This window comes from Danio rerio, chromosome 11, assembly GCF_052040795.2.
Source record: "Danio rerio strain M-AB ecotype USA chromosome 11, GRCz13ab, whole genome shotgun sequence".
NCBI classification, from domain to species: domain Eukaryota; kingdom Metazoa; phylum Chordata; class Actinopteri; order Cypriniformes; family Danionidae; genus Danio; species Danio rerio.
The window spans coordinates 23,854,813-23,869,738 of NC_141031.1; the positions used below are offsets into that span (position 1 = coordinate 23,854,813).

Consider the following 14,926-nt stretch of genomic DNA (forward strand, 5'->3'; position numbering starts at 1 on the left):
GGTCAAAAATCGTGATACGAACTGAATCGTGGGTTTGGTGTATCATTACAGCCCTAATATATATATATATATATATATATATATATATATATATATATATATATATATATATACAGGTATATTATTCACAGCACTTTCTTTTCACCATGACAAAAGATTAGACATAACTAAACTACACCAAATTTTAATCAAAGTTTTACCTCTTATCATTGGCCAGTGTCTCTGAGTGTTTAGACAGTGTCACACGTAGATACTGCAGTATATTCTGAAATTCTCTGATTCCCCTGCCGCACATATGCTGCAATTCCGCTTCAATCTATAGACAATGACAAACCTTAAACCATTGCAGTGTCTTCGCTTTCATTTATTCTACTTATATATATGTATATATATATATATTACAGAGAACAGAAATCTTACCAGTGGGAATTTCTTCTTACTGTCTATAAAGTCTGGAAACTCATGTGCAAAAGTCTGAGTGCTGGTTGGAAAAAAATGAAAAAACATCCATAACTAAACACCTTACTAGACAATGCTAATGACAGAAAGCATTAGTTTTATGATATCATGAAACACAAATTCAATCACACTGATAGATTCTCACAAGACGTGGAGAGTTTTCTCTGTGCTGATAGAAGAATGCAGCTTCATTTTCACTTTAGAAATCCTGTGCGCCACATCAGTGACTTCAGAGCTTGTTTGTTCACTAAAAAGTCAACAATATTAGTATTGGACAGACTCAAATGTCAAGGTCATTACATATTTGGAGACAAAAAAAGTTGTAAGCGCTCACATGTAGCTATTGAAGCCCTGCAGAATAAATTGCCTGTATTCCTGCAGCGAATAAGCAATCCGCAGGTACTGATGAATGACCTTGACAATGGTCTTCAGGAAAAACATAAACAACAGAACACAGTGTGAGGCTTAGAGATAATGGTGTTATAATGTTCGTCATAAATAAGCACCAGAGAAAAAACAAAGAGGCTTGATTACCTTGGTGAAAACAAAATCTGCAACGACGTCAAACTTTCCAGGCATTGGAGGGGATTCAGCTAAAAAAGACATGAAAATAGGGGAAGATTGAAAAAATATCAACATTCATTTTTCTTCGGTCTAGTCTCTTTATTCATCAGGGGTCACCAACCGAAAACTCATTCAGCATATGTTTTAAACAGAGGATGCCCTTCCAGCTGCAACCCAGTACTGGTGTGGGAATACACATTTATATAATCTAGTTCTAAACTAGCAATAATCTCTATATAACTCAAAAGTTATATTCTCTTTCATGAATGAGTAGTTACATGCTGATGAGATTGGGGCTGGGGGGAAGGCAATTTACCCTGCTGACAACAACACTTTATTTGCATGCTTTGTTTAGGTTTGTCCCCACCTCTATGTATCACTGTCTGTAAAATATATAAAAACTTAGTGCCCGCTGCACTAGGACAGAGTTCTTTCAGTGACGCCACAGCGAGTTTCTTATTAAAGGATTCTGCTCTGAACATACCCGAAAGTTCTCCCTTGTTTTTGGCTCATCTTAGAAATTCACAACACTGCGAAACACCTATACACACTCATTTACACACATACACTACAGCCAATTTAGTTTATTTAATTCACCTATAGCGCATGTCTTTAGACTGTCAGGGAAAGCGGAGCACCTAGAGGAAACCCACGTCAACACAGGGAGAACAAGCAAACTCCACACAGAAATGCCAACTGGCCCAGCCGGGACCAGCGACCTTCCTGCTGTGAGGTGACAATGCTAACCACTGAGCCACCGTAACACCAAACATCAACATTTCAACATATTTTTTTTATGTTTTATATATATTGTAATCCATTTCATTTTTATCCAATAAGTTAATGGAACTATGATGGAAACACATTTCTAAATAAATATCTTGTTGCACAACAAAAAAATAAATACAAAATTTTGCCTCATCAGATCATGTGGCTGGACAGCAGGACCTGTTAACTAAACTTAATTTTTTTTAAATTTCAAACATGATTTCAGTTACAGTGAAATGTATAGAACTGTCAACTAAATCAGTGCTTCTCAACCATGTTCCTGGAGGACCACCAGCTCTGCACATTTTTCTTTACTCCTTCAGATCATCAGTTTATTAGCAGTGACTATAAGAGTTTCGCAGTTCGCTGCGTTGGCAAGCTTGGTGAACTGCTGAGATTGGTGAACGTGTCGAGAAACACTGAACTAAATGATTTGGTTAAACGACCCACTAATAAGATCGTTTTCTCAAAGATTAAGCATCCTCCATTAATGCCAGATAACAAGACTGACCGTTCTTGAGATGTAACAAACTCAAAGCTCCAGTCACACTTGACTTTACTCCCCATAGACTTCTATTCATACGCACACGAAAGCGTCAGACCGGAAACGCAGGGTCATGCATCAAATTTCACAGGTTGCTGCGGTGCAAAGTTCAAGCTTGGTGAACTCTGACCTGCGAAATCGCATATCACTTGACTGCGTGAGACCAATCGAGGATCAAAACATGACCTCTCTCGACAGAAATTTAAAAGATGGAGCAATAGCTCGCTTTTTTTAATGTCTAATAATCTTTTTTAATCCCGCCCCTTTTCGCAGCGCCGTATGACAGAATTTCGCACACACAAACTCTAGTGTGAATGTAGCTTAAGAATAAGAAAAAGAGCCACACCGATTTTGTTTTATTAATACTTTGTGCCAGTTTTTGAACATGACGTGGAAACTGTCATTTATTTTGTAAATTGTATGATAGATTCTTGTTAAATCCCTAACTTTTGATTAAAACGTCATGTTACCTTTCTTTTTTGACTAGTAAAAATCAATTAAACTCTATTAGATCTCAATTAACCTCAGACTCTTGGGTTTAGAAAATGTACCATAAAAATGGTCACTATGTTGCCAAGCAGAAAAAAAGAGAAAAAAAACAAGCACACAAACAAAAAATTGTTACCAGTTGAGGGAAGTATGACAAATAATTTAGATTTTATTGTAGTAGATTTTTAATTGATGTTTATTGTAATGTAATGTACTATAATAAAGTACACAGGGTCCTAAAAATAAGTGTCGCAACAATGAAACAAACAAAAAATTATTAGAAGCATTTTTTCCAAACCATCCATGTTGGTGTTGACACGCAAAGTTTCTATTTTAGAAGAAAGTTTTTATTTCTTTGATGTCACAATATCCTCAACAAAACTAGCATTACAATTATAAACTATGGTGCTGATTATGTGGTTTATTTAATATCATCTATTTTATAACAATTCCGATTGCAGGATAGCAGATATATTACTAGAAATAAGCAGATAGATTATTTCAGGTCTTAAAAAACAACTATACAGTACATATGATTTGCACATTGGAACTATAAACTCAGAGCAAAGCAACAATATCCACTCACCGGCCACTTTTATTAGGTTTGTCCAACTGCTCGTTAACACAAATATCTAATCAGCCAATCACATGGCAGCAACGCAATGCATTTACGCATGTAGACATGGTCAAGACAGTCTGCTGCAATTCAAACCATTGTGAATGTGGGATGTGGTGGAATGGAAGATTTGCATCATGGGTGTGCAGCTGACAAATCTGCAGCAACTGTGTGATGCTATCATGTCAGTTTGGACCAAAATCTCAGAGGAATATTTCCAGTACCTTGTTAAATCTAAGCCACAAAGGACTAAGATAGTTCTATAGGAAAAAACCTGTTACTAGTAATCTGTACCTAATAAAGTGGCCGGTTAGTGTAAATGCCTCAGTGGCGTCTTGTGCAGACAGCAAAACTGCTCATCTCTGGAATCTTGTCACATTGCATGTTGTTAGGACATGGTTTTATTCGGCATGAACATTTCCTATAATGATAATGAAACCATAATCTGGGAGTTTTTTGAGGTAAATGTCAAAGTAAATACGCTTTCCCTGCTGTGTACTAAAGTCTTAACCAAAAATGTATTGTGTCCTTACGTTCTTCGAAGGGATATCCAATTATCCTTTCCAGTCGCCGGCTGATCAGAATCATGGGCTTATCTGAGCTGGTATGGGGAATGTTCACTACTTTCATGCTCGGATCTAATATGAGAGGATGGCCTTGAAATAAATACTGTTGAGCCGCAGGTTCAATTCCAGTTTGGGCCTGAACATCCTCAAAAAAGATTGAGACCCTTAAAAGAAAACACCAAAATACAGTTTTCAGTGTGGAATCACTGTGTAAAAGTAATTCAGAACAAAACAACAATCATTGAAAAATGATATATCAAGAGCCAGGGTGGTAAATATATTGAGATCAGGGTAAATTAAACTTATTTTGTCTACTTGGAAACAGTGAGGTTAAAAATAAACTACTTCAACTGTCAATTTTAAAACAATTTTAACTTTTGTTTAACTTCTAGTAAACATCTGTTATTGGAAAGACATGGTGGCTGAGAGAGCTCAAATTGGCAGCAAAACACTAGCACATTAGGTGCATTCGACTTAAACCATGGCTGAAGTCGGCAAATAACAACATTAGCTAAGTGTAGGCAAGGGCTGAGCTGCAAGCGAGACTGTCAGGTGGGACACCTCGGGCTCATATTTTGCTGCATGATGACAAATCCCCTGGCGAGATCAATGATTTATTTCTTTATTATTCCAAAAAGATTGAACAAAAAGACATTCCCAACATAAGTTAGACAGGATAAAACTAATTTATAAATGTATAAATTATTTTAGAACTATTTTAAAAAGAATAATTCTTTATCTTAGTTGGTATGGGGGTGGCATGATCAATGATGACTATACTATTACAAGTCTTTAAGACTTACAGTATTTGAGTTGATATTTGGTTATTCACTAAAAATATATAATTGAAATTGTATATGGAGCTGTATACAGTAAAGCAGGGGTGTCAAACTCAATTCCTGGAGGGCCGAAGCCCTGCACAGTTTAGTTCCAACCCTGCTCCAACACACTTACCTGTAGGTTTCAAACAAGCCTGAAGGACTGAATTCGTTTGATCAGGTGTGTTCAATTAGGGTTGGAACTAAACTGTGCAGAGCTGCGGCCCTTTAGGAACTGAGTTTGACACCTGTGCAGTAAACCTATGCAAACAATCTAGCCTTTATAAACAAATGATTTGACAAAAAAGTTGATTTGGCCTACTGCAGTAAAATATTTGAAGTCTTTTAATAAGCATGATGTGTACAAGATAGAGATGGCATAAAAAGGTAATTGTTTGGAAGTTTGTGATTGTCATGCAGGCAATCCAGCCAATCGTGTAATATCAGTGTTGTCATCACAGCTCCTGCAGTCCCTTTTCAGATGCTGCACCGGCTAAATCAATCATCTGATCTTGGAGCACTGTTGTGGTACTTTGATCCCACATGTGACAGTCACGTGGCGTCAGCACAGCAGCAAGACGGATAACATTTCTAACCGGTATGCACTGCTTTAGACAGATTTGGATCGATCTGCGCAGCGCTGCATGAAGTCAAACGCACCTATTGACTTTATCAGTTGGACAACACACACATGCGAACTCTCAACACATGCAAATAGGGAAATGCACGGCAAATAGTGCAGGCCACAATGAAAATGTGACAAGGGACTCCAAACAAGTGAAGAAAATGGTTGCTTCCACAGCCAGCGGTGTTTTTAGAGATCTGAGTAAAGCATTTATTTATTTATTATTAGGACTAGAAACACACACACACACAATTGATGATGTTTTCGCAATTTGTTGGTGTTTTTCTATTTGCATAGTCATGGTAAACTCTCTCAGCCAACATAGAAAGATCTTATTCAAGCGAGTAATAAATAAAAATGTTCTAAGATGCCTCTTAATTTGGTAAAATAATGAATCTTTTGCAGATTCTGCAAGGTGTACCTAAACTTTTGACTTAATTTATATAATACTATAAAAATATTTCATACAGTATTACTAAAAGAAGAGCAAAGATTTGCATTCTGTTCATTAAGAGCACACATACGTGTTGTGGAATTGTATGTAGATGCTGTATGTTGTGGCCTGCTGAAGAGAGAAGATGTAGATGGTGATGCGATTCAGGATGTCATTAGTGGCACTAAAGAACTGGGGAAATTTCCAACACTTCTCATCGTCAGCCAGCAGTATGTTGGCCAACACCGGGACCAACTGGGTCTTCAAACCTCTATGAAAAAAACATATTTTTAATCTGATGCTAAAAATTAAGTCTTGTGTTCTCTACAACTATTTCTTTCTATCATGTTAACAATGAAAAATTCAAGCATGAGAAAACCAAATACTTTAATGAGTCTTAAAGAGAAAGTTTAGCCAAAACAAAAAATCTGCCATAATGTTCTCATCCGACCATTTCTAAACCTGCTTGATTTTTTATATTTCTTCGGTTGAACACTACTGAAAAACGTTGAGGATAAAAAATCTGACATTTATTATTTTTGTGTACAGGAATTGACATCCATAGTATTACTATGGTATTTTTAAGGTTTAATACATAGTATTACAATGGGTGCTTTTTCCACCATTCTTCAGAATATTTTGTTTGTTACTATGGACTTCCATAGTACTCCTTATAATCTCATAAAGGTTTGGAAACACTTAATTTCTGGGTGAAATATCCATTCAAACATACTACACTACTACTTTATTTTATGTTGTTATTTTTTTGGTTTGGCGACATGGTAGCACCATACCTGCCAACATTTATTTCTTAAAATCCGGAAGCCCAGGTGGGGGGAGTTTTCCGAGAGACAGAAAAAAACGGGAGACGGGTCTAAAATACAGGAGATTCCCGGGAAAAACAAGAGAGTTGGCAGGTATGGGTTGCACTGCCATTATAAAGCTGGAAAGAGCCAGGATGATATTTAATAGTACTGTAACTCCCATTGGGTTCATCAGAAAGAAGACAGCTATACACCTTTAATGGCCTTTGGATAAATTGAGGATACTTGACGTAATCTCAACTGAAAAAAAACATATAATAGGTCCTCCCCTTTTTTAAAAAACAGCCAATAGCATTTCATTTTTATGGAAGCTCTGCCAAGCGAGAGTGGTTAAGACCAAACGCATCAAATAAAAAGCAAATGAAAAGTGGGGTGGGGCATGTCAGATGCTAAAGAGCATTTGATTGGTCAAGATGAGGTGATGAAGTATGATATGATGTCAAAAAAAGTCATTGGTCCGTTTAGGATGAAGTGACAAGCAGCAAGCTTTGGAGGTTTATATCAGGTTTACATCTTCTGAACGTAAATTGTGTCACTTGTTTGAAGCACGCTAGCTAATTAATATCCTTAAAACTGACATAGAGATTCTAACATCTAAAAAACGTTTTTTAATTTTACGGGACCTTTAATAAATTGTGCGATACTTAAGAAATGGTATTACCGTTACGATCCAAAAAATGTTTATATTGCATTATTGATTAAGGTGCATTTACAAATATTCCACTATGGTCCAAAATGTATTACCACACTTGCACACTTTTGAGTTTCTTACTCTGATAGTTGGCAGGAGAGTGGCAGTTTGTCTCTCCATTCAATGGGTCCGTCTTCCTCCTTCTGTACACCAGCTATTGTTCCTGCTGGTTTTTCTGTAGTGATCTTGTGCCTGGGAGAACCACCAAAGTCACCAAAATCAGTTAATAAAACATCCTACTTTACGCTTATTCTCTGAAAGCTCATGAGATTTCCTACATCATCTCCTTGTTTTTGCGCGGTCCTCCAAATGGTCTAAATGGAAGACTACCAGTAGCCATGTGGTAAATGGTGACACCAATGCTCCACAGATCCACAGACACGCCATATGCTTTCTGCTGGGGACTACGCAGCACAGCTCGCTCGTACATGTGCGGATGCTGCACAACACAAGCTTACATCAGATAGCAAATACATTCCACATGCAGATCAAATAAACCACATCAAACACCTGATTACATTTCTGATAAGGAACTGCATTTACCGAACATTCTGTCAATGATGATGCATTTTACTTCTGATGTGCTCGTCTTTAAGGGATTGTTCAAACCAAATTAAAAATTCGGTCAGTTTACTCACCTTCACTTGTTGAAAACCAATCTTTTCTTTTGATTAACACAAACAAAGATATTTTGAAGAAAGCTCAAAACCACTGGCCCACATAGTATTTGTTTTCCTATAATAGAAGTCAGTGTTTACAGGTTTTCAGCTTTCTTTAAAATGTCTCCTTTTGTGTTCATCAAAAAACTCAATAGGTTTGAAACCACACAAAGGTAAGTAAATCATGTCTAAATTTACATTTCTGGGTGAACTATTACCTAAACACATGAGAACAATACTAAAAACCGGATACAGCTGAAGTTTTCAAATAATTCCCATGTGATATTTAGGGGAGAAAACAAATTTTTACAGTACTTCCGATAATATTTTTTCTTTTGGTGAAAGTATTTTTTGTTTTAATTTGACTAGAATAAACGCAGTTTACATTTAAAACAAATAATTTTAAGGTCAATATTATTAGCCCTCTTAAAGGGGTACTCCACTACGATATCATGTTTTAAACTTTATGTGTAATGTACAGGAGATGTGTAAACATAAAAAACATCTCTGAATGTAATACGCTCAAAGTTCAATACAAATGGAGACATTGGTTTTTACAGAATTCACTTAGCAAAGCAAAATAACAAAAAAAAAAAAATATATATATATATATATATATATATATATATATATATATATATATATATATATATATACACGTGTATATATATATATATATACGTAGCTGAACCTCATGCCTGCTCTCTAAAATAAAATCTGACAAGTGTCTTTCAAAACTATTATGTTAAAAATGTGCTGAAAAGAAAACCTTCTTTCTATTAAACAAAAAATGGAGGCTAATAATTCTGACTTGAACTGTGTATTTTAAGTCTTAGTATTTTAAGCATTACAGTTTTTTTTTAAATATAATTAAACAGTATTTCCACTTTACCAGATATTCCTCTGTGCCATATATGGACACAAACTTCTCATCATCTTCCAACTCACGAGCGGCACCAAAGTCTGCTAGCTTGTACACGGAGCGCCCGTCCTCACCCACTTGCCTCATGATATTCCCAGGTTTGATGTCCCTATGCACCACACTATTTTCCCGGAGGTGGTTCATTCCATGAGCTGTATATTTGCAAACGGAAATACAGAAAAAAAATGCAGTCATTCACAGCAATGGCATCTGATAAATGTGTGTGTAACAAAGAGGAAACTACTGATCAGACTGTTTACTTTGTTGGTTCTTACCCACACAATGCAATACAATGAGGAACTCGGACTCAGGAAGTCCAAACGCATGCTCAGGCTGCTCCAGCATGTTCAGTAAACTTCCACCTGAGCAGTACTCCATGACAAGAATCTTCTGCTTTGGGTTCGATATAATCTGGTATTTACAGGGACAAATTTCACCTTTTAGATATACAGTAACCACCTTATTTTTATTATTGATGATGTAAACTGTTGTCTAGAAAGATGTTAGAGAATTCATTAAACAATTGTGATTTTATAACACTTTTAGATCAAGCACTATTGTTTTTTTACATTTGATACTATACATTTAATTAAGTATGCAGTAACTCAGAAGCAGAATCGAATTATTTTTTTCCTTATTAGGCCTAATGGATTTTTAGCCTATTACTATTATTATTATTATTATTATTATTATTATTATTAGCAGCAGTAGTAGTAGTAGTTATAGTTAAGGGTTGGACTGTTCACAAAATTGACGTTTTGGTTTGTATCACGATTCTGAGATCACGATTTAGTTTTTTTGGTTTATATTGGAAAAAAGTCCATACTGTAAAACTTAAATACCTTTTAGAAATACCATAAAATAGCATAAAATACATTTTACAGTATTTAAAAAAATATATTGTCAAGGCCATGTTTTCTAGTTCCATGTATTCTAGTTTTATTTTTAAAGTTTTAATTTAGTTTTTTGCTGTTGATTAATTGTAATGACGACAGCGCGTTCATTTTGGCTGCTGTCATTTTAAAAATTCTTCCAGGAAAGTGTAACATTACTTTCACTTTAGACGTACCCTGCTGTTTCATTGTATTTGTTTTCCTACTATAGAAGTTGAGTGTTACAGGTTTTCAGCTTTGTTTAAAATATCTTCTTTTGTGTTCATCAAAAAAAAAAAAAAAAACTCAAGTTTGAAACTACAAAAGACGAGTAAACCATGTGTAAATTTTCATTTCTTGGTGAGCTATTACTTAAACACATGAGAACAATACTAAAAACTGGAAGGATACAGTTGAGGTTTCAAATATTTCGCAGGTCAAATTTAAATGGAGCAAAGAATTTTTCACAGTGTATCTTATTTATTTTTTCTTCGGGTGAAAGTCTTTTTTGTTTTATTTTGGCTAGAATAAATAATTGTAAATAATTTTTTTTTTTTTAATTTTAAGGTTAAAACTAATAAATCTTTTAAGCTATATTTTTTCGATTGTCTACAGAACAAACCATCAATATAAAGTGACTTGCCTAATTACCCTAAGTTGCCCAATTACCCTAATTAAACCTTTAAATTGCAGCTGATTACTAGTGTCTTGAAAAATATCTAGGAAAATATTATGTACTGTCACCATGGCAAAGATAAAATAAATCAATTATTTGAAATGAGTTATTAAAACTATTATGTTTAGAAATGTGCTGAAAAAAATCTTTTAACAAAAATTGTGGAAAAATATACAGGGGGCAAATAATTTGATATTTTATTATTATTATTGTTGTTGTTATTATTAGTTGTAGTAGTTATAGTTAGGGGTGGGACAGTTCACAAAATTGACGTTATGGTTTGTATTACGATTCTGAGATCACGATTTTCATTTTTTGGTTTATATAGGAAAATAGCACTTACTGTAACACTTAAATACTTTTAGAAATACCATGCATCAGCATAAAATAAATTTTACAGTATTTAAAAATATATTCTCAAGGCCATGTTTTCTAGTTCCAGTATTAAAGTTTTAAAACAAACACACCTGAATCAACTCATCAGAACATAAGAAGAGACTCCAAAATATGTACTGTTGCTGTACCTCCAGGAACATGGTTGGGAAACACCGTTTTAAACTGATATTACTTGAAACATGCAATATATCAGCAGTAACTGTGAAAGAGCCTCTGTAAACTGAAGAAATGAACAAAGTTAAACCGTAACTGCGGTGGGCCGTAACCGAACTAACACAGATTGCTTCAAGAGACCGGAATACCCTAAGTACGAGGCACTGGACTGGAAGCGAAAGTAAAGAGAACGTGACAGATGAGTTTATTTGTTTGAATTTATGTAATAAAATGATTGTAAATCAGTATGTAAATCAGTTTTTATGACTATTTGAAGAAAATAACAAAATAACAGCATTTACTGGAATTCTTGTTCTAACACATTTACTGTCACTTTACTGATCTAATAAGGCATCATTGCTAAATATTTATTTACAAAAAACTTACTGAAGCTCAAGCATTTGAAGGAAAGTGTAGATGTATATGTATATAAAAAACTATCTTGAAAAATGAATGATTGCAGACTAATTGTATATGACTATAATTAAAATAAAAGATTGTAAAAGCATTACTGTATATATAAATGGTATATACAGAGTTGGGTCTAATGCTTTCCACAAGAATGCGTTATTATATTTTCATGACATTTTTGGAGAACTCAGTAATGTAATGAATTACATTTTAAATTTGTGTATCAATCTTTTAAATTGCTAGAAAATGTGAGCTGAAATAGTTGCTGACTAGAGTGTTTGCTTCCTAAACCGGAAATACAAACATTACTTTGAGTTATTAGAGTGTAAAAAAAAAAAATATTGCTGTTAAATGCAGTCTATGCCCAGTCTTTAAATAACTTTCGACTGCTTTTACTCGACAAGCAATTTGTTAAAGCACTTGAACAGAAGGCATTCTAGGACAATACTCTTCACCAAGGAAGACATCAGTGCACAAAAACACAGCCACCCAACGCAGCCTAAACAGGCTAAATTGGATTTTTGTGTGTGATCGGTAAGGCTACGTTCACACTGCAAGGCTTAGTGCTCAAATCGGATTTCTTCTCAGATCTGATTTGTTTGCATGGCTTTTCACACTGCTCTTATACATGTTGCCAATATCAGATTTGCAGTGTGAACAGATCATGGTCCTAAACTGACCCGCATGCGCTTAAGTGCATTACGAAGAGCATAAAATGTCTAATTATTCACACACGTTGAGTGCTGCATGAGTAAGCATGTTGTCAGATCATGCTTATATGAATATTACCCATTTCACAGACAACTAGGGTTGGGTACCGAAACCCGTTGCCATTATAGCACCGGTACCTTGGTAACCAGTATGTACCGGTATTATATCAGCGTATGAATTTAGGTGTCTTTCGGTGCTGCGGCAAAAACGTAAGCAGCATCAAAGGGGTGCATGAAAAAAGGCACAAATAGGTGTTGTCACACCATCACTAAACAACTTTGAGGAATACGAACAGGCGATATTAGGCGTTTGTTATTGTCGCTAGGGAACAGACGCACGCAATGCGCGCAGCACAGCGCTTTCAACCTGGTTTTCGGTGAGCGAAAGCAAAGCGACGCTCTTCAGATCGCGTGATCACGTTCATCCAATTTGCTTAAACTAAGCATTTTAAAGCGTAATTTACATGCAAGGATTCTGACACAGTAACTGTCTTTACAAAAAGTGTAAGGGGGAAACATGTCAAACTTAATGACATTTGATGGCTCAAAGGCAGAGCCTCTCTCGCGTGCTTTAGGTGTCGCTACCTCTGTTTTGGCTCTATCTGTGAAGGTGCTGCGCGCATCAGTTCACCGCATTCGTTAGAAGTTCACGCCTAAATTGACACGGGTAATAAAAAGATTAAACTTCAGTCATGTTCATGCTGTGAAACACCATCAAAATGTCAATTAGACTTCTGTTTTCAATAGCGAATTTAACACTGTAATATAGGAAATCCTCGGCTATGCAGAGGCCATTATTAATCAGAAATCTAGTGTACATAGTTTCATGTTAGGAAATGCAGTCTTGAGTTTACAAACAGTCGGCAAGTACCAAAAGAACAGACGTAACACATTGATCAAATGTAGTCTTCAGTCATGCTCATGTAAGTCATATTCAACGCGTTTAGTTTTGCCTTCATTCATCTTTGATTTCTGTCTTCAACACATAATTTATTTACAACACATTTTTTAAACACTATAGTTTAACTAACTCATTTCTAATATTTACTGTTGTATCTTCCCCATGCTGACAGTCAGTGCAGATCATTTTACTAGTTATTTTGCAAGACAGTTGTATTCAGACAAAGTCCCTTTAAGTATTTTATTCAGATTAAAGTGTAGTTTAGACCTAATCAGTTAGTTACGAAAGTTAAAATAATTAGTCAAATGATTTTGTAACTGATTTGTGAATATCAAAAATATACTGTAAATATTTCTTAAGGGGACTAATAATACTGACCTTATTTTTATTTAAATGAAAAACGGCTTTCATTCATGAAATAAACAATAGGAAATAAGACTTATTATGACTCCAGAATAATTATTTTTTAGGAAACGCTGTAAAAGTTTTCAGAAACATTATTTTAAATGAATGGGAGGGCAAAATAAATTGACTTTAACTGTAGGCCTGTTAAAGTTTACAGGTGCAGCAATGTGCCTTGATATACTTGGATGTTAGAAATGTGTTCTCCTACATCAGTACAACGTTACTTGTCAATTAAATGAACAAGGAAGATTATTTTGAGTTTAAGTTTAATTTAATTATCATTTATGAAGACTGCAAAGTGATGCATGAAAACAAATGACTTCGAATAATGTTTTAAGTATTTTGTGATATACATGTTAAAATGTGCTCTTAAATGTACGTGGCCCTGCCCGCCCCCCACAGGTTAATAGTAAGCTAATGTAATTTCATAATGCAAATCTTAAATTCATGCTAACCAACAAATGATGAAAGGAAATGTATTAATGTAATACAATATGAATTGATGTTTACTTTAAACTGTAATTATATTGTTCTATTAAAATGATTTTTTTAAATATTTTGTCAAACTAAATATTTTTTTAGAGGTATCCACCATCATTTTGTGGCTAAAAAGTATCGATTCAGGCATCGTTTTGGCACCGGTACCGATTTAAAAGTATCGATTTGGCACCGGTATCGAAAAAAAAAAAAACGATACCCAACCCTACAGACAACCGTGGTGTATTTCATGAACTGTAAATGATGGTTCTGCTACTACTAATGTGTATTTCGGCATTTGAGATCTAAAATAACTCTCCTGTGATAAGAAAAAAAAAAAAAAACACTGATCATTTGTGATTTATGACAACCGTGGTGCATGGCGCTCTGACCACCGGCGGTGTAGTGAACTCATCAAGGGTTAATAAGCAGCCGCAGACTGAGCTGTGAAGGCGGAGTTGGTTTATCTCCGTTTGTGGAGTTATTTATTTTACTTCATTATAAACAGCAGACACGTGCAGAAGGGGGGTTTGGGTGCTCGAGCACCTGCCTTTTTTTCTCTCAGAAAGAAAGTTCTCCTCATTTGCACACAGATCCTCCATCTGCAACACCCACGACGATTTTCGGCTTCGCGATCAACCCGTGCCTCAATCGTTAACCAGATTAGTTAACAAGCACCAGTTATTTCTTCAAATTCTTTTTCAACATGAACAACCAACTATCTGTGGTACTGTAATCGCCCTGTGTGCCATTCTACTGTGCTGCTGAGGAGTAGAGGATGTTTGCAGCACAGAATGATGACGCATGTGACTCAAAGATGACGTAAAAGTCACATGAAATCCGGCATAACCGTTCATACTGCGGTCGCATTGCAAAACATCAGATCTGTGTCTGATTTAAGACCACATATGAAAGTGGCACAGATCTGACCTAAAAAGATCAGATTC

General features: G+C 35.3%; 1 protein-coding gene across 1 annotated transcript in view; it reads right to left on the reverse strand.

The window, feature by feature from the left end:
- ikbke (inhibitor of nuclear factor kappa B kinase subunit epsilon) overlaps positions 1–14,926 on the reverse strand; it is a 34,316-nt gene that overhangs the window by 12,479 nt on the left and 6,911 nt on the right. The window contains 11 exon segments of the mRNA NM_001002751.2: positions 201–316; positions 421–481; positions 605–706; positions 794–885; positions 994–1,052; positions 3,974–4,170; positions 5,974–6,153; positions 7,479–7,589; positions 7,676–7,836; positions 8,949–9,130; positions 9,254–9,389. Of these exon segments, the coding sequence (NP_001002751.1) occupies positions 201–316; positions 421–481; positions 605–706; positions 794–885; positions 994–1,052; positions 3,974–4,170; positions 5,974–6,153; positions 7,479–7,589; positions 7,676–7,836; positions 8,949–9,130; positions 9,254–9,389 (1,397 nt within the window).